We start from the raw sequence: 20961 nt of genomic DNA, 5'->3' as shown, positions 1-20961 counted from the left end.
ATATCTGCCTCTTACACGTAAAGCTAAAATTATAATCATGTCCTCTGTCCCCTTTCTACCTTCTTTCTCTATTCTTTTTTCAGTCTTAAATTAATTTACACTCGACATAGTCAACTTTTACTATTTCTTACTTCCTTGTAATTTTTTCAACTTTTTATCTTTTTTCGCTGTAAACATTAAAAAAAATTTTTTTTGTCCCTCACGTTTTCTTCCTTCCGACTTCTATGGTGGTAGGTTGAGGGGAAATTTAAGGAAAAATTACTTCACAGAAAGGGTAGTGGATAAGTGGAACAGCCTCCCGTCAGAGGTGGTAGAGGCTAAGACAGTAGAGCACTTTAAACATGCTTGGGATAAGGCATATGGATATCCTTACCAAGAACCAAGGATCAAATAGGGATGAGGTTACTTAAAGGATAAAAAAAGGGGCAGACTAGATGGGCCAAGAGGTTCTTACCTGCTGTCAAATTCTATGTTTCTATACTTTTAGAGGGGTATCCAATTACCTGAGAAGAAACATCAGTCCTTTTTGTGTGTTTTTTCCCGATGTTTCACCCATTTTTTTTTACAGGTTATCCAATTTGGTCGCCTGTAAAAAAAAAAAGACCTTTTCCCATGAAAACACACAGGTTCAGTGAAACCTGTGTATTTTCAGTAAAAACAGATAAGAACTCACGCAGGCGTATCGGGGCTAATAAGCTAGCCCCCCCGTGAGACAATTAGCTGCGGTAATTGACCGCGGCTAATTGGATACCCCCCTTGATCTCTGTCTATTATTTTTTCTGTCTATATTTCCTTTCTATTTCTCCCTTTTTTTATTTATTTTAAATCCATTTTCCTTGTTTTTCATCAGCCTTTCTGTTGTTTTTTCCTCCTTTCCTATCACTTGTATTTTTTTGTCTCCTGTCTTTTCTTCTTTATACATACATTCCATCCCCTAGTCTGGTTCCGGTATGAATGGTCATCAATGTTAAGGTCGACACTCATTAGGTCGACAACTATTGGTCGACGAGGACTAATGGTCGACACATGAAAATGGTTGACACATGAAAAGGTCGACATAAGTTTTTTTTTTTTCTTCTTTTGGTGTTGTTTTCTGCGTAAAGTGACGGGGAACCCCAATTAGTGCACCGTGTCCCCTCACATGGCTCGCGAGCTTCGGGCAAGGTGCCTCGCTCTGCTACCGCTGCGCTCGGCACAGGTTACCGTTCCCAATCGTAGTCCACGTGGATTGTAAAGTATGAAAAACTTCCAAAAAAGAAAAAAAATGTGAAAAACTCATGGCGACCTTTTCATGTGTCAACCATTTTCATGTGTCGACCATGTAAATGTCGACCAATAGTGGTCGACCTAATGAGTGTCGACCATAATATTGTCGGCCATCTGAACGGATACCCCCTAGTCTTCTGCTTCTCCAATTTTCTGATTCTATAATCAGAGAATTCTTTATTCTCTAACAACTGGTCTCAAACATGATAGTTACATATATTATACTTCTTTAAAAGATATTTAAGTAATGTGTAATGGGTGCACCTCCTATATGATTGTCAAAGTGTATATGTAATATGACTTTCTGCCATTTGTGTAATCAGTATTTACAATTAATGTCCCCTTGTAGGAGTTGCGTGATAAATATGAAGGTTTGCAGAGCGATCTCAGTGATGTATCTCGGCTAGCAGATGACGTAAAGCGCAGTACGTTTACACCAGGAGTCAAAAGGATTCAGGAGACTACGGATATCATTTGCAGCAAAATGAGAGGATCTTTAGAACGACTTGATTATCTGGAGCAAGTGATAGAGCTCCCTCCCGTGACTGTGAAACGCAAGGGGAAGAAAACTAAGAAAGTATCCAAGAAGAAGCTGGAAACTATAGTACAAACAACAGTAGAATCGTCTCTTCAACCTGCACAAGTTACAGAATATCATTCTAAACCTTCAGTGGAGCCTCCTGTGCAACTTTTAGAACCTACAGTAGAGTCTGCTGTAGAGCCTTCAGTAGAACCTTTAGTAAAACATTCTGGGAAGCTTACAGTGGGTTCATCGATGCAGCCTCCTATGGAATTATCAGTGCAATCTACAATACAACTCACAGAAAAAGATTCACTGCCTCCTTCAGTGGAACCTTCAATGCAAACAGTAAAACCTAAAGAAAATCTTTCTGTAGGGCATACAGTAGAATCAATACACTCTAGAAAAAAGCTTCCACTGCAGCCTCCTGTAGTACCTTTAGTACAGTTTTCAGTGGAATCTACAGAACAATCTGCAATACAACCTTCAGTGGAATCTACTATGGAACCTTCAATACAATCATTAATGCAACCTATAGAAAAACATTCAATACAGTATATAGTGGAATGGTCAGCAGAACCTACAGCAAAGTCTTCAGTGCAGCCTGCAGAGCAACGTTCAGTGCACACTACAGTGCAGCTTTCAGTGGAATCTACGGAGGATTATCCAGTACAACCAATAATACAATTTGCAGAAAAACATTTTGTGCAACCTACAGTGAGGCCATCAGTGCAGCCTGGTGTGGAACCATTAATGGACTTTTCAGGGAAACTTTTGGTTATGCCTACTACAGAACTGTCAGTACAGCCTGCTGTTGAACCGTCAATGCAGCCTGATGCAGAACCGTCGGTGCAGTCTGCTGTGGAGCCTTCAATCCAGCCTGCTGCAAAATCTTCAGTCCAACCTTCTGCTGAACCTTTAGTGCAACCAGCTGTGGATATTTCAATGCAGACTGCCTTGGGACCTTCAGTGCAGTCTACAGAGAAACCTTCAGTGCAGCTTGCTACGGAGTCTTCAGTGCAGCCTGCTGTGGAAATTGCAGTGCAGCCTATTGTGACACCTCCAGTGCAGCCTCTTGCAGAACTTTCAGTGCATCCTGCCGTGGAATCTTCAGTTCAGTCGATTGTGAAACCTTCAGTGCATCCTGCTGTGGAACCTTCAATGCAGTCTATTGTGAAATCTCCAGTGCAGCCTCCTGTGGATTTGTCAGTGCAGCCTGCTGCAGAATGTTCAGTGGAGTCTATTGCTAAACCTTCAGTGCAGCTTGCTATAGAACCTTTAGTGCAGCCTGCTACAGAACCTTCAGTGCAGTCTGCTGTGGAACAATCCATGCAGCCTGCTGCGGAACCTTCAGTGCAGCCTTCTGCAGAACCTTCAGTACTGCCTGCTGCGGAACAGTCAGTGCAGTATGCTGTGGAAGCTTCAGTGCAACATCTTGTTGAGCCTTCAATTCAGCCCGCGGGGAAGTCATCAATGCTGCCTGCTGAGCAGTCTCATGTTCTGCCTGCTGAGGAGTCTCCCATTCTGCCTGCTGGAGAATCTTATGTGCAGCCTGCTGCAGAACAGACAGTACAGCCTGCTGTGGAAACTTTTGTGCAGTGTGCTGTGGATACTTCAGCTCAGACTGCTATGGAACTTTCAGTACAGCCTATTGTGAAACCGTCAGTGCAGCCTGCTGTGGAGTCTTCAATGCAGCCTGCGGTGAAGCCATCAGTGCCTACCGAGGAGTCTCCTGTTCTGCCTGCTGAGGAACCTTCAGTGCAGCCTGCTGGGGAATCTTATGTAAAGCCTTCTGGAGAATCGTCTGTGAAGTCTTCCGGGGAACCTTCTGTGCAGCTTACTGAGGAACCTGCAGTGCTGCCTGCTGAGAAGCCATCAGTGCTTCCTGCTGAGGAGTCTTCAGTTCTACCTGCTGGGAAACCTTTAGTCCAGCCGTCTGGAGGACCTGTAGTGCTTTCTGCTGGGGAACTTTCAGTTGTGCCTGCTGGGGAACTTTCAGTTGTGCCTGCTGGGGAACTTTCAGTTCTACCTGCTGGGGAACTTTCAGTTGTGCCTCCTGGGGAATCTTCAATGCAGCCTCCTGGGGAACCTTTAGTGCAACCAGCTGGGGAACTGTCTTCAGTGCAGCCACCTGAGGAACCTTTAGTACAACCTGCTGAGGAGCTTAAAGTTCTGCCTGCTGCTGGGGAACTTCCAGTTCTGCCTGCTGCTGGGGAACTTCCAGTTCTGCCTGCAGCTGGGGAACTTCCAGTTCTGCCTGCAGCTGGGGAACTTCCAGTTCTGCCTGCAGCTGGGGAACTTCCAGTTCTGCCTGCAGCTGGGGAACTTACAATTCTGCCTGCTCCTGGGGAACTTACAATTCTGCCTGCTCCTGGGGAACTTACAGTTCTGCCTGCTCCTGGGGAACTTACAGTTCTGCCTGCTGCTGGGGGACTTTCAGTTCTACCTTCTGGGGAACTTTCAGTTCTGCCTATTTGGGAACCTTTAATGCAACCTGCTGGAGAACTTACAGTTCTGCCTGCTGGGGAATCTTCAGTGCAGTCTGCTGGGGAACCTTTAGTGCAACCTGCTGGGGAACCTTCAGTGCAACTAGCTGGGGAACTTTATTCAGTGCAGCCACTTGAGGAACCTTTAGTACAACCTGCTGAGGGGCTTTCAGTTCTGCCTGCTGGGGAATTGACAGTTTTGCCTGCTGCTGGGGAACTTACAGTTTTGCCTGCTGCTGGGGAACTTCCAGTTCTGCCTCCTGGGGAACCTTTAATGCAACCTGCTGGAGAACTTACAGTTCTGCCTTCTGGAGAACCTTCAGTTCATCCTGCTGGGGAACTGTTAGTGCAACCTGTCGGGGAACTTACAGTTCTGCCTGCTGGGAAACCTTCAGTGCAGCCTGCTGGGAAACCTTCAGTGCAGCCTGCTGGGGAACCATCAGTGCAGCCTCCTATAGAACCTTTAGTGCAACCAGCTGGGGAACTTGCTTCAGTGCAGCCACATGAGGAACCTTTAGTGCATCCTGCTGGGGAACTTCCAGTTCTGCCTGCTGCTGGGGAACTTCCAGTTCTGCCTGCTGCTGGGGAACCTTTAATGCAACCTGCTGGAGAACTTACAGTGCAGCCTGCTGGGAAACCTTTAGTGCAGCCTGTTGGGGAACCTTTAGTGCAGCCTGCTGGGGAACCTTTAGTGCAGCCTGCTGGGGAACCTTTAGTGGAGCCTGCTGGGGAACCTTTAGTGCAGCCTGCTGGGGAACCTTTAGTGCAGCCTGCTGGGGAACCTTTAGTGCAGCCTGCTGGGGAACCTTTAGTGCAGCCTGCTGGGGAACCTTTAGTGCAGCCTGCTGGGGAACCTTTAGTGCAGCCTGCTGAGGAACCTTTAGTGCAACCTGCTAAGGAATCTTCAGTGCTTGCTGCTGGGGAACCTTTTGAGCAACCTGCTACTGAGAAACTTGCAATGCAGCCTGTAATTCAGCCTGATATTGTACCTTTAGTGCAGCCAGCAATGGAACCACCAGTGCAACTTGAAATGTGCCCTTCAGTAGTTCCTACTGTACAATTTCCAGTGCAACATTTAGTGCAATCTACAGAAAAACATTCAGTGCAGCACAGAGTGGAACCATCAGTACACCCTGCCGTGCAATCTTCAGAAAAACCTTCTGTGCAAAATGCAGGGGAACCTTTACAACCAACAATGCAACCTATAGAGCAAACTGCACAGCAACTTAGAGGCACCACAGATGTAAAGCAAAAGAAGGCTTCAAAAGGCAGAAGAAAGAAAAAGGTAATGTGAGAGTTATTCTTCCCAATTTATATAGTAACTATAATAATACAGGAGTAATCTAAGGAACTATCAAATTATTGTGGTGGTTGACTCAAATTAAGAGAAGTTGTTCAAGACTGGACAGCAGTGGTTCTCAAACTGTGTCACGTGTTAGGGGCTTGGTCAGTAGTTGTGCCACCTTTGTAGCTGTGCCCCCAGTACTGTGCCCCCTGTAGCTGTGCTGCTTCCAAAAAGAAAGAAAGAAATACTCACCATAGCCGCTACTACTTCCCGACCGCTTCTGCCCTCCGTCTCCGGCCGCCGGCGCCGCTCCTCGGATCTATGGGAGAGACGTCATGACGTCTCTCCCATAGCACCTCATAGACACTAGAGGTTAATTATGACCTCTAGCATCTATGGCCACTCCCTCAATGCTGTGTGGTGCGCGATGACATCATCGCGCACTGCATGGCACCGGCACCAGTAGCGGATTTTGCAACTGCGCCCCAGGCATAAGTCCTGCTTGCCCGTGGCAAGATCCGCTACTGACTATGCTATAACCCACATCTATGGCCAATGTTGTAGATTTTTGAATAATAGTTGATTCTGGTTCCATAACACTTACATCCTGCTATTACCATAGACTGGTAGCTAATACAAATGGATCAGTGATTTATTGAGTGCATCTTCTTCCCTGTAATGCGGCGTGTTGGGACACCGGCGCTAACAATAGTGACTGGCTGCTTGGCTGCTGTGCGAATCTCAGAGAGAGCCACTGCCAAAGGGAGGACAGCAGCTTAGCGGCTTCCAGGAGGAGAATCAGGAGAAGCATTACCTGCCCCTCCCCCACTCACAGTACCTCCGGGCCCCCCCCCACAGCACCCCCGCACCCCCCCCCCCCCTTCACCACCAGCGGTGACTCCGGACCCCATCCCGCACCCAACCCCACCCGCCCCTCCACCACGTGCGGCACCCCCTCATCTGCGGAGGCTCCAGACTCCCATCCGTGGCACCCCCGCACCTGCCCCTCCCCACCAACGACACCACCGCACCAGCCCCCCTTCTCCACCCGCGGCACCCCTTGATCCCCTCCCCCATCCGCGTCTCCCCCGCACCCGCCACTCCCCCAACCACAGCATCTACTAGGTGTGCTGTTCACGCCGTTGCAAGGGGCAAGCACACTTAACCATCGCAAGCACTTTGTCCATGCAATATTTAACCACTCACACAATTATGATTGGAGGTAATACTCCATGTAATACAAATTTTGCACGCAACAAGGGCGTGCAAGGGTTAAGGGGTCGTAGCCCCTTACGACAGCGTGAAGAGCGCCCATAGGGCACGATGAATCACCTAGTGTGTGTGCGTGTGTGTGTATGTGTATATATATATATATATATATATATATATATATATATATATATATATATATGTATGTGTGTGTGTGTGTAGATATATATGGCAAGAAGAACCAGGTTCCTGAACATTTAACTGTAGAGCACCAAGGTAGTTCCCTAACAGTACCACTGGGTAAAATCAGTGGGGATTGTTCCATGTAGAGTAGGCCACTTTTGTGCTGTATGTCTTTATTAGCATAATGAAATGCGGAATTAAACTAAAAATACAGAAGGCTTTTCTGAGAAACCTTCACAGTGATATCACAAATCAATACCAGATATTTTCTGCCCTCGTAAGATTAGGGCAAACATAGTACAATAGGTGACCCTATGCATTTCATTATAGTCTTCTTCAGGGTTTTTTTCCACCCACACCAGCTTTTTTCTTGTTTTTATGATTGAATTAGATCTATTCTTGGTTGGGAATTTATGGGAGAAGAAGTAAATTGTCGATTCATTCAGGGTACTAGTTGTGTGGGCATTCTTTGCAAGTATGGCGCTTTTTGGACAGTGCAAGGATTACCTATACAGCCTGTGGTCTGATATTGGCATTAGGTAAAGGACTGTATTCCTTATATAATACAAACATTTTGTACTCTGTATACATTACTATATATCATTTCTGTATAACCATTTAATCCTGATGTCAGCACTTACAATATCCTTTAGGAAATATTGTGAATTATAACAAATGTCACAATTGTACACCATAAGCTATTGGATATTGATGGCCTGCTTATGGTCAATGATTTCTAATATCTGTATAATTGAAAAAATGGGCACATTAAATTACCCATTACAGAGGTACTGTGAGGTGATCCGTTATATTCGGACAAATACGACATATGTTAGTTCATCTGGTACACTGGTGCAACTCTTTATTGTGGGTATAATATTATGGTTCTTAGAAGTCACCTTGTTGTACTGTGACATGCAGGGGCGTTTTAAGGTGGTCACTCTGAGTTGTTCGCTCGCTAGCAGTTTTTAGCAGCCGTGCAAACGCTATGCCGCCTCCCACTGGGAGTGTATTTTAGCTTAGCAGAAGTGCGAACGCAAGGATTTTTTGTGCAGTTTTAGAGTAGCTCAAAACCTACTCAGCGCTTGCGATCACTTCAGACTGTTCAGTTCCTGTTTTGACGCCACGCCTGCGTTTTTTCGAACACTCCCTGAAAACGGTCAGTTGACACCCAGAAACGCCCACTTCATGTCAATCACTCTGCGGCCAGCAGTGCGACTGAAAAGCTTCGCTAGACCTTGTGTGAAAGTACATCATTCGTTGTAATAGTACGTCGCGCGTGCGCATTGCACCGCATGCGCAGAAGTGCCGTTTTTTTGCCTCATCGCTGCACAGCGAACGAATGCAGCTAGCGATTAACTCGGAATGACCACCTAAGACTGGAGGGAACTTGTGTGTAGATGTTCGTGGCCCCCTCCCCCTTAAATAAAGTGGTGCCAGAGCATGCACAGAATGTCGCAAAGATTCTGTAACTGTGCAACTTTGTCTTCTGCACATGCATAATAATACTGCATTATCTTTTCCAAATATCTCGACGGAATAATAGTATGAATGACAGCAGGATGGTCAGGTGGTAAGTAACTGAAATGTGTGCAGGGTGTGTATAGTGAGCCCCCCTGGAAACACCCGGCACTCATTGTAGATGGTGACATCATTAATTTTGTATTAATTTGACATATATAATTGATCATTATTTTAATAGTTGGTTTCTTTTTTTCCCAATTAGTCAAATGCTGGTTCGTCTATCATGGAAAAACAGGCAGTAGAAACCCAAGCAGTGAACAAAGTTTTTTTGTCAGTAAAAAAGGATGACATAATTGATCATAGTGAAGAGGTATTAATTACTAAAATATTTTCCCTTTAGATATGTTCTAAAATTTTGACCTTTTCATAAATCTGATTGAATTTAATAAAACACCAATACCCGTTTGGGACTCAAAATTTGCAGTTCATGTTCGCCACGTTCAAGGTTCATCATTCCCGTAAAAATTTATGTTTTTAAATATTATTTTTTCTTACTAATAAGTTTTCTTAATTATTTTTTACTTCAACTATTGTAACATAGTAATTGAGGTTGAAAAGAGGCAAATGCCCATCGTGTTCAACCTGTATTCTGTATTAAGTTGAGTTGATTTTACTGTACCTGCTGAAGAATGTTTTATGACTAGTTAACAACTATAAATCATGCTACACCCGGATTAACAACGTCAATATTTTAAGTGTTGTAACCTTGGATATCATTTTCAAACAGAAATTCATCCATTCCTTTTTTAAAGGCATTTACAGAGTCCACCCTTACCACTTTCTCTGGCAAGGAATTCCAAATCCTTTTTGCCCTAACAGTAAAGAACCATTTCCTCCGTTGCTAAGTCATTCTGCAGAGACTCCACATCTGTTTCTGAATGAATTACCCTACACAGTTTAGTATCATCTGCAAAGATTGAAACAGTGCTTTCCAGGCCTATTTCTAGGTCATTGATAAATATGTTGAACAGTAGTGGCCCGAGTACGGACCCCTGTGGTATTCCGCTGACTACTGGTGTCCAACTTGAAGACTTTCCGTTGACCACTACTCGCTGTACCCTGTTGTCCAGCCAATTATTTATCCATATACAAACAGTTTTTCCTAGGCCAAGCTCCTTTTAATTTGATGATTAGTCTCCTGTGAGGCACTGTATCGAAGGCTTTTCAAAATCTAAGTAGACCACATCAAGATTGTCGCTCACTTCCTTGTAGAAGTTAACTAAGTTAGTTTGACATGATCTGTCCCTCACAAACCCATGCTGGTTCTTGCTAATAATCTTAGTAGTCTGCAGATACTCCTGTATGCTATCCCTTAGAATTCCTTCCAATATTTCCCCCACTATAGATGTCAAACTAACCGGTCTGTAGTTGATGATTTTAGGATCCCTTTTTAAATAATGGCACTACCTCTGCTATACGCCAATCCTTCGGTACCATGCCAGATTTAATTGAACTATTGAAAATTAAGTATAGGGGTCTTGCTGGTTGTGACCTAAGCTCCATAAGAACCATCGGATGAAGTCCGTCCGGGCCAGGTGATTTATTAATCTTTATTTTGCATAATTTCTCCCTGACTACTTCTTCACTTAAACAAGTATCTAACCACGAATCCTTGCTGTCACTATCGCTATGCACTACTCCCACCGTCAGTTCTTCTCTGGTGAACACTGATGAAAAAAAAGTATTCAGTATTTCCACTTTTGATTCGTCAACATTTATCAATACTCCTAATTCATCTTTTATTAGACCTATGGTCTCCTTTTTTAGTCTTTTACTGTTTATGTATTTAAAAAAAATGTTAGGGTTGGTTTTACTCTCCATAGCAATTTGCTTTTCGTTTTCAATTTTAGCTGCTCTTTGTAGTACTGGAATGAATCCTCCTTTCCATTAGATTTAAATGCTTTGAAAGCATGCTTCTTTTTATCGATTTCTTCCTTGACCTTCTTGTTAAGCCACATCGGTTTGAGTGTGGTACTCCTGCGTTTACTGCCCATGGAAATACATTTGTGAATATTGCTATCTATCAACCCTTTTAAAGCATCCCACATTTCCAAAGTGTTCTTACCATGAAACAAAGCTTCCCACTCAATATCGTTTAGTGCACATCTCAGCATACTGAAGTTAGCCTTCCTAAAGTTAAATGTTTTTGTTGACCCCTTATAGCTATGCTTCCTAAAACTGATGTCGAATGTGATCATACAGTGATCACTGTTACCCAAGGTCTCCCCAACTTTCGTATTCGATATGATGTCCACATTATTAGTAATTACTAGATCCAGAGTAGTTTTACCCCTAGTTGAGTCCTCGACTAATTGAGACAAGTAGTGATCCTTTAATATATTTAAGAACCTTTTGCCCCTAGCTTTAATACATGAATCGTGACTCTAATTAATATCAGGATAGTTTAAATCCCCAATCACTAGGATGTCCCCCAGTCCCGCAGCCCTTCTGCTGCAAGAGTTGTTCTTCCCAGGGTCGCTATCAGGGGGGTGCTGGGGGCACAGCTGTCCCGGGTACAGCCTCGCTGACAGAGAGAGGAGGGCCCGGGATGCTGATGCAGGCACCTGCCCACCCACCGCCGTCCCCGCCGTTCTGCAGTCGTCCCCACTGTTCTGCCGCTGTCCTCCGACCCTCCAGCAGCTCTGTATTGAAAACTTCCCTCCCAAAATGGCCACCGCAACAGAGGAGACAGTTATTCAAGATACTAGAGGATCCCTCTAGTATCTTGAATAACTGTCTTCTCTGTGGCAGCGGCCATTTTGGGAGGGACGTTTTCAATACAGCTGCAGGAGGACGGAGGAGAGCAGCAGAACAGCGGGGATGGAGGCGGGCAGGCAGAGGCATCAGCATCCCGGGCCCTATGGGCAGCGCACATGTATGTATGTATGTATGTATGCATGCATGCATGTGTGTGTATATAACACACACACACATACACGTGTTAACTGGTGCTATTCTACAGTGGGGGGCCCTGCCTATTGTGTCAGTCCTGGGCCCCGCAATTTCTGATGGCAGCCCTGGTTCTTCCTCATATATGCTAATATCTGGCGGTTTTTAGCACGTGCCTATAAGTAGTATTTTTGCATCAATACCCCCACTTGAGATTTCAGGCCATAGTGACTCCACATTATCGCCAGTCCCCTTATAAATAACCTCCTTTTAAGAATGGTTTAAGAGATGGTTTAACATAAAGACATTCACCTCCTCCTCTTTTGCTTGCCCTGTCCCTCCTGAAAAGAGAATATCACTCCATGTTTGCAACCCAGTCGTGAGAGTCGTCCCACCATGTTTCTGTAATACCTATAATATCATACTCAGCCTGTGAAACTAACAATTCCAATTCTCCCATTTTACTTGCTAGACTTCTTGCGTTTGCAAGCATACATTTTAGTTTAGTGGTGGTTCCCTTGCCCGCTTGTTTTTTTAAAGGTATCCTATCATGGTTAACTCGAGCCTCCCTAGAGTTACTCTTACTGACTGTCCTTTTTGCTCCATTTCCACCCCACCATACTTAATACTGCCCACCTTACTCTTCTCTTTGATCAACCCAGTGTTTCGGCCTAAATTATCCGCCCTGACATAAGTATTTTCCCTTATGCTATGTGATGCAAACTTCAAGAGATTCCTGCTGATTTTTGTTCTGTTCTGCGACAAACCACTTTGACAAAAAGTTTCCGCAGTGCTACCTAACACGTTTATGTCTTATTCATAGTACATATTGAACAGCAGAGGGCAGTAGCTCTCCAGCCAAAATTTTTGTTCAAAGAAATATTATTTTTAACTTTTGACATATATTGTGAGATTCAGCCTTTACTATCTTTGTTATTGCAATAATATAAATAACAAGTAGAGTAATCGATATTTATATATCAGAAGACCTCATGATACAGAAATATAATTGTCACATTTGAAAGGTTTCTGCATTGGAAAGCATCCTTGTGGCAGTCCCATGATATGAGCTAAGGATTCCCATTACTCTTTGCTATAATGGTAATATAAACTGTCAGTTATGGCATAAGAAATATACAGGGAGGGCACCTGATTATGGAGCGTTTCAGACGCCAGTATCTGCAGATGTTTGCAGATACTGGTGGTCCAGATAGAAATAGGCATTTTCCAGCATCATACATGGAACTGGAAAGAAAATTACAATGCAAATACAAACATCAACACTTTAATAAACTGTTAAACATACACATAAACCAAGTAAGAAAGAATGGCCTAACTATATAAAGAATATAGTGGTGATATGGGGTAATTAGCTTGATAGAGGGGTGTATTGGTGCATTGTCTAGGTGCTTATTCAAAGACCAAACACAGCTTTTACAGGTAAATAATTGAAATGGTGCTGGCAGTATAATAACTGAAACAAAACTACAGCCTATCTCCATTCTGGGCACTATTTCACTGGTTGGCCCCTCTCTACATGGGCAGCTAGTCTGCAATCAAAAAGTCTCTCTTATGGAGTCACAGTCTCAAACTCTGCTTCCCGCAGAGTAACACAGGCTCCGGCCTGGCTTGGCCAGCTGCCACAGCTTCACAGTTGCAGTTCAGAGGTTTAGGGATCTCACTGTCTCCTACAGACAAGATCCTGGCTTCCTAGCTACCAGTGGCTTCCAAGCTCACACTGGTCTCTGACTGCAGTTCTACCTGGACTGTCTGACTGCCGGAACCCCAACTGATTTCTGTTTCCACAGGGCAGTCACATATAATCTCAACTATTTTCTAGCACAATCTATGCTGATACTGCCACTATATTTAATGAACCCTCCAACGTGTTTCATTGATGACATCTTCCTCAGGGATATTTTTTATTACATTTACAAATATAATTTATTTACATTAGGTTTTTAAAATAACAATTGCATCCAGACAATGGGATTGTACTATTTCTGTGTTTTTTTTTTCAATCAAGGCAACATGATGTGATGGCACCATGTACAAAAATATAATCTGTAAAGGGGTAGGAAACCAAAGGCCACATTTCAGCATTTATTGAGATGCGGCTGCTGGCCACAGAAGGATGTCTGTCTCAGCCAGGTAAAAAGATAGAGAAAAAGGGCGGCTGGTTAGGAAAGAGGTGAACCATGAGAGGAGTGGATGAAGTAGAGGCAAACGCAGGATTTTTGGAGGGGGGTTTCCAAATGCAATCTGCAAAAATCCCACTCTGAGGAACATATTTAAATAATATAGTTCTGCATTTTCTAAGCACACATTCTCCCACCTCATGGTAAGGCTCCTGTCTCTTCTTTCTGGTAGCTACTCTTTGATCCAGTGCACTGAATGAGGGCTCAGAACCAGACACGCAGCAAATTTGATAGAAATGATGTGGCGGGAGCCCTAGCAAATTATATTATATACCATTGGTTTTGCTGTCATAATTTGCCACTTGCCAAGAGGAGGAGGGTTTCTGGGCAACTGGAACCCCCCCAAGCCCCTGCGTTTGCCTATGATGAGGCCAATGGAGTGGAGAATGTGAAGGAGAAGACTGCAGACAGATGAAAGAGAATGAGGAGAGAGAAGTGACCTTTAGATAACAGAGGAGTTGTAGTAAAGATCAATATACACTCTATTAGAAAGTATATCTAGTATTTAGAATAGGGGATCATTCGGGTTTATTTTGTATATTTAACATTTGAATTACAGTCCACCAAAGTGAAGTTTTTCTTTAATGCAAGATTACTTTTATTATAACTTTTCTTCTTTTATTTGTTGTTATACGAAAACTCTTTTATGGTGTGCTTTCAATGCTTATCACTTGCCTATACTCCGTATTATTTAATATGTTCTCTGAATTTCTGACAGAGTTTAAGCACTGAAATTGTTCAAAAGAAGCATTATCTAGATGTGACAGACAGTCAGCGAGAAGCTGTGGAGGAGAACGCATTAGAGGAATCCAGAGAAGTAAATGAAGAACAACAAGAGGCCAGTGGTCAACTAGCTACACTGCTGCATGACGCTAATTCCTCCAGCAGGTAGGTGCAGGTCACACTTCTTAGCTATCCGTGTGGTAAAAGTGTTAAATGCTCTGTGGGGAACAAATGCGAAAAAATTATTCTTTTGAAAGTTTCCTGTGTGATTCACGGAACCATTATCAGAATAATGAGGCTGTCTCATTTGTGGTGTTCTATAACTCAAGATAACCATCTACTGCAGAGACAATTTTCCTTCCTGGAAGATTTCAGATTTTTATTTGTTGGATGATTGGGGCTAAAAATTTCAAGAGGAAAATGTCTTGTATTAAATTTGCTCACCTTTAACGCTTTCATTTCGGGACTAACTACTGAATAGACTCATGGATTTGAATTTTAGATTGACATGTTCTAGGAGAGGATCATATGAGATATCAGACTTCCAAAAATGTTGAGATACTGTATGAGGTACAATATCTTATTCCACTTGCTATCCGCACATACAGATAGCATCGGCCATGTCCCTGGATAGGGACGACCATTCTTCCCAATGATCCCAATTTAACCAGTTGCCTCATGCACATTCCTAGGGGTGCCATAACCCCTCCCCCCGCATCAGAACAGCTGTCCCTTTTGTTATTCCGAGGAGTGTGGGGGGGGTGTTGTTGTTGTACGGAATCCAGACACATCTGATTTGTACAGGCGGGCCCCTTCACTAAGAGGGAGGAGCCTGAGCAGTCAGAGGCAGTGCGGGTGAAGGCTTTGGCCACCAGAGATGCGGAAGCATTGATCCCTGTCTGGTCTCACTGGCTGCCCTTGTTAGAAATTACCCTTATTGGAATTTACATACTGCATGTATAATGGATTTATTTAAGTAGCAGGACACATACTTATTAAATTATCTTGTTATAACTTTAGGGGGTGGGAGCAATAACGTTGACCCTAATGCCTGACCCCTAAATCCGCATCTGATGGTTTTAACATCTTCACTTGCTTAGTGGAGGACAGAGGGTCACCGATTTTTTAAAACTGCAATTTCAGTAGCATTTGCAGTCATTTTCTTTTATGCTTTTTGTTAAACATCTTATTTTCCTGGGAAATATTTGCCTTTTATAGGTATTTACATGATGTTCTACTTTATACCTCTGAATTGCATTTTTTACTTTAGTTCTGTATACAGTACTGTACCTGTCAAACTGTTTCTCAACAGACAATCGGAGACTTCGCTAAGTGACCTAAAGGCCTGTGGCAATGATTCCGTTCCGATCTCACCTCTACTAACTGCAGTGCCGATGAAACTACAAGAGGCCGAACAGCTTCCAGATGATGAGGGGAAAGTTGTCCTTCTAAACGAGGTCCAGGTAAGAATTCTACTTGTGCCATCTCGAATCTCCTGTCTCTGTAATCCAGTGCTTGAGTCGAATATATAATTAACAGCAGGTATGTTTAAAGTTGACCTTTTATATTCCATTTGGCAACTTTCAGTTTTTATATAATGTTGCAGTAAAAAAAAAAGGTCAAATTTTCTTAAATATTTTTTTTTGCCTTTTTTAAATGTCAGAAGATTTCTTACTTTTGACAGCTTGTGTAATCATTTACATTATCATCCATCAATGTAACGTACAAGATAATTATGTAGTATTGATATTTCTTTAGTACTTAAACTATCTGTACCTTGTCGTTGTTGGTTTTATATACAGAGTCATACAGTCATATTCAATGAACTAATACCATTGATACTAGGGTCGGGAGGTAATGAAGTCCACGGCCGTGCGGGATGCCGGACAAACTTTTTTTTTTTAAAGGGGCAATCGTTTATAGATGGAGCCACGCTAATCGTGGTTCCATCTGCTACTTAGTGCGTCCGGCGAGGCTGACTCCCGTGCATGAATGGAACGCGCACGCACCCCAATAAAAGTGCATGGGAGCTTCTCTCTGCGCTCCCCTGCGATGTAGTGCGTGGCTCCATCTACACAAGGCATGGTTTAGCCTTGCAAATGATTGCCCCCTTAAAAAAAAAAAAAAAAAAGGCTGCGTTCAGCCGGCATCCCACACAGCCACAGAACTCTGACTTTATTACATCTCGGTCTAGGTGTGTGGTATACTAATGATGAGACAGGATGCAGTCCAAAAGATTGATCAGTTTAATCATATTGATTGACCTTTACTTGAAAATATATACATATTTTTTCATTAAAAATCTCAGATATGTCTTATATAGATGACATATTTGAAAATATAATTTAAGGATTAGATTATTTAACCTTTTTTAGCAGATGTTTGACTATTGCGCATCTTTTAAATAATCTCTATAAACTCTTCCCATTGTGCAAATCTGTGCTGGTCACACACACAGCAATGTAGATGCTGATAAAACAAATCTATAGGGGTATATGGCATACGGTTCCGAGTTTGCTGGAGAAACGGGATGCCAACTTATCTCAGAGCTTTTTTTTTTTTTAAAGCGGAAATCATTTACATGGCAAAACCATGCCTTGTAAATGATTACAGCTTGAAAAAAAACCTTCGAGATCAGACGGCACCTCCACACCTCCGGCAAACTCGGACCTTGGGGCAGATGTAGTAACCTGGAGAAGGGATTAACAAGTGATAAAGCAGTGATAAGTGCAAGGTGGTAACACACCAGCCAGTCAGCTCCTAACTGTCATTTTTCAAATCTGTAATGATTGGCTGGTGTGTTATCACTTTGCGCTTATCACTGCTTTATCACTTTTTTGGGGCAGATATATTAATTTGGAGAAGGGATAAGGAAGTCATAAACCAGTGATAAATTCAAGGTGATAAACGCACCAACCAATCCGCTCCAATATGCAAATTGACAGTTAGGAGCTGACTGGCTGGTGCGTTTTCATCTTGCACTTATCACTGCTTTATCACTTCCTAAACCTTCTCCAGGTGAATACATCTGCCCCAAAGAAGTGATAAATCAGTGATAAGCGCAAGGTGATAACGCACCAACCAATCATTACAGATTTGAAAAATGACAGGAGCTGATTGGCTGGTGCATTTATCATCTTGCACTTATCACTGCTTTATCAGTTCCTTATCCCTTCTAAAGACTTAATACACCTCCCATAATACATATGCCCCATAGTCTTAAATCAGTCATCATTCTGAAAATCCGGCCAGCAGTTACCCTCAGTTTTGCCTGTGTGCTGTGTTTAGCCATTTGCACTTTGTGATCGGTACGGTTGTCTTGAGCGTCAAAGTCATAAGGGCACCGTGGTCAACACGAAGATACCTGCGCCACCTCCCTGTCTGGTGTCTATATAAAATGCAGTGTCTCTGGCTCATACAGCACTAAGGCCTGCTCAGTGTATGGACGTCACATAGAGATAAGGTAGCATGGTGGTGCCCGGATTGGCGGTTGCTTCACGTGTGGCCCGCAAACTGGGGGTGTTAACAGTAATCAGAGATCCTCAGTATCTGAGGTAAGGATATAACCACTTCATTATTAGACAGTGTATTATGCGGACTCTCATAGATGCACACACACACACACACACACACACACACACACACACACACACACACACACACACACACACATATATAATATAAGTTAATATTTATAGGACATAGGAAAGTAAATATTTCTATTCCCAACAAATTTGAATGGCTGCACATTAAGTGATGATAAAAAGGCAGTGACAGTGAGACCCCTCCTTAGCTTTCAGGATGAGGCTCTTTACCGCAGTCCCATAATGGAGCTGATTCTGAATCAGAAGTCTATGCGTGATGTCGCGTCAGTCTGATTTACAACCTTACGCTAGAGTGCGTTTCTGTAGGACTGATGTGAGGATCTGTCCATCTTCAATGCGTCAGCTGCCCCGCCCATTGTATTTCCGTCCACAGCTGCAACCACCATCATTAGCAATAGGCCTGTGCTAGGTGCAAGAGATCCGTCTGACATAGGCTTCCCCTCCCCATACGCACCACTCAGAATAGCACGGACCTCTAGCTACACACCCATCACACTCCAAGAAGACAGATTAGCTAGGCGCAGTCGCATTGTCACCACCCACTTCCCGCACAAAACTTATTTCACACAAAGACAGATTGGATGCAATCTGTCACAGTCGGACACAGATGCGTAAAATGGAGTAGATTCGCATCTGCACATGCGCTGTATGCTGAAACGCGCTATTTGAGGCCTTACAGATAGATCCGTCTGACTCAGAATCAGCCCCAAGGTGAATAAGTGCAAAATTAGATAATCTACATTAAAAAATATACATACCAATCTGTATAACTTCTTTTAGCCATGTAACAAAGTGGAAACACTATTTTGCAGATCTTTAATCATTTGTTTTTATGAACATCCAAATGCAGGTCATCCAGCAGATCAGTGATCAGACTGAACAAACCTCAAGCAAGCCTGTTCCAGCACCAGAGCCTGTCAATTTGCCAGCTGACGCTGAGACGTTACTTAAGCATCTTGAGAGTCATATTGCAGCATTCCAGCAGAATATTGTTACACGATTATCGCATGTGAAGGGAAGGCAACCCTTGGCAGAAAGGCCTTTGGGAACTATTGCTCACAGAATTAAGGTACTTGACTCCCAACATAAGTAATTTCTATTCTTACAGAATAACTGATGAACAGCTAGAGTCTGATGTAATATATCAGCATTCTAACAATAAAGACCGGCCTTACGTAATCAGAAATAATATCAGACTTTCAAGTGTCCTATATGAGTCATACTCAGACTCCTATACAGCCCCTCAGCTTTGTGTTAGTCCACAGAATAAGACCGTGAGATATGCTGGATGGATAGATAGATTTTCACACAAGTCCTAAAAGTAGATGAAGAGAACCAAATCACACAAACAAGACAATAAAATTAGACATGCCCTTTTTTATTGAGGAAAATTAACCAATATCATATATCTGTAAGTGGCAAAAGTATGTGAACCTTTAGGCTTAGCAGTGCTGCCATCAAGTCAGAACTGCGCATGCGTATGCACCGCAATGCGCAGGCGCGTTGCACGGGTACAAAGCGGATTGTTGCTGTCTGATGGGTTTTTACGAAGAATCCATTCGCACAGCTAATCGCAAGGAGATTGACAGGAAGACGGCATTTGTGGGTGGCAACTGACCGTTTTCAGGGAGTGGTTGGAAAAACGTAGGCGTGTCCAAGAGTTTGCATGGAGGGTTCCTGACGTCAGTTCCGGCCCCCCGGACAGGCTGAAGTGATTGCAGCGGCTGAGTAAGCTCTGGGAAACTCAGAAACTACACAAAGTTTTTTTGTACCGCTTGGCTGCACATGCGATCGCACACTTGCACGGCTAAAATACACTCCCCGGTGGGCGGTGACTATGCGAACGCAGGACTGCAAAAAATAAAACACTAGCTAGTGATCAGGTCTGAATGACCCCCAATGTTTTGTGGATAGTTGAGTCCAAAATAGAGCTTTTTGGTTTAAATGAGAAGCATTATGTTTGGAGAAAGAATGGTTAAAGAAAAATAAATATACATTTTTGGAATGGCCCAGTCAAAGTCCTGACCTTATTCCAATTGAAATGTTGTGGAAGGACCTGAAATGAGCAGCTCATGGGAGGAAACCCACCAACATAACGGAGTTGAAGCTGTTTTATACGGGGGAATGGGGTAAAATTCCTCCAAGCCGATGTTCAGGACTACTCAACAATTACCGGAAACATTTAAATGCAGTTATTGATACACAGGGGTCATACCAGATACAGCAAAGGTTCACATACTTTTGCCACTCACAGATATGTGATATTGGATCATTTTCCCCAATAGAAAAATTAGCACATCTTTTTTTTTTTTATCTCATTTGTTTGATTCGATTCTCTTTATCTACTTTTAGGACTTGTATGAAAATCTGAGGTAGTTTTAGGCTAAATTTAAGCAGAAATAAAGAAAATTTTGAAAGGTTCAAAAACTTTCAAGCACCACTGTAGATAGATAGATAGATAGATAGATAGATAGATAGATAGATAGATAGATAGATAGATAGATAGATGTGAATGAGAAGCTAAATAATGGGTGACATTGTTTTGTAGGGTAGGTGATGGTATAAGTTGTAGATATTCATGATACACTGCCTTCTGTTTTAACCCTTGAGCTGCTGAAGATCAGATTAAGTAAGTACACTATAAAGGAAGACTTTAATGCTCTCATTTAAACATTCCATGTAACATCTCATCTTCCTTATTAGAACTCCACAGTAAAATATAATGTATTTCTTCACCCAATCAACGCAGAGCTGTAAGCGTCCTCTCTTGTTACTTCCACAGCGTGAGAGGCAATCCTAATGGATCTCATTGACTTACAGTATATAGGGGGTCATTCCGAGTTGATCGCTAGCTGCCGTTGTTCGCTGTGTAGCAATCATTGAAAAAAATGACGAATCTGCGCATGCGTATGCACCGCAATGCGCATGCTCGTCGTATGGGTACAAAGACCTTAGTGGTTTTGCACTGGTTCTAGCGACGATTCCAAACGCACATCCGAACGCAAGGAGATTGACAGGAAGAGGGCATTTATGGGTGGCAACTGACCGTTTTCTGGGAGTGTTTGGAAAAACG

General features: G+C 43.0%; 1 protein-coding gene across 2 annotated transcripts in view; it reads left to right on the top strand.

Moving 5' to 3' along the window:
- The window catches only part of SYNE2 (spectrin repeat containing nuclear envelope protein 2), a 447442-nt gene that overhangs the window by 186781 nt on the left and 239700 nt on the right, over nt 1-20961 (top strand). For both annotated transcript variants that reach the window (XM_063947243.1, XM_063947242.1), the window contains exons 38-42: nt 1616-5557; nt 8676-8783; nt 14279-14448; nt 15596-15746; nt 18739-18957. In XM_063947243.1, the coding sequence (XP_063803313.1) occupies nt 1616-5557; nt 8676-8783; nt 14279-14448; nt 15596-15746; nt 18739-18957 (4590 nt within the window). The remainder of the gene's footprint in view (nt 1-1615; nt 5558-8675; nt 8784-14278; nt 14449-15595; nt 15747-18738; nt 18958-20961) is intronic.

Source organism: Pseudophryne corroboree, chromosome 12, assembly GCF_028390025.1.
Source record: "Pseudophryne corroboree isolate aPseCor3 chromosome 12, aPseCor3.hap2, whole genome shotgun sequence".
NCBI classification, from domain to species: Eukaryota; Metazoa; Chordata; class Amphibia; order Anura; family Myobatrachidae; genus Pseudophryne; species Pseudophryne corroboree.
Note: the sequence above shows the minus strand (reverse complement) of the source record. Positions and strands in the feature narration are given on the sequence as shown.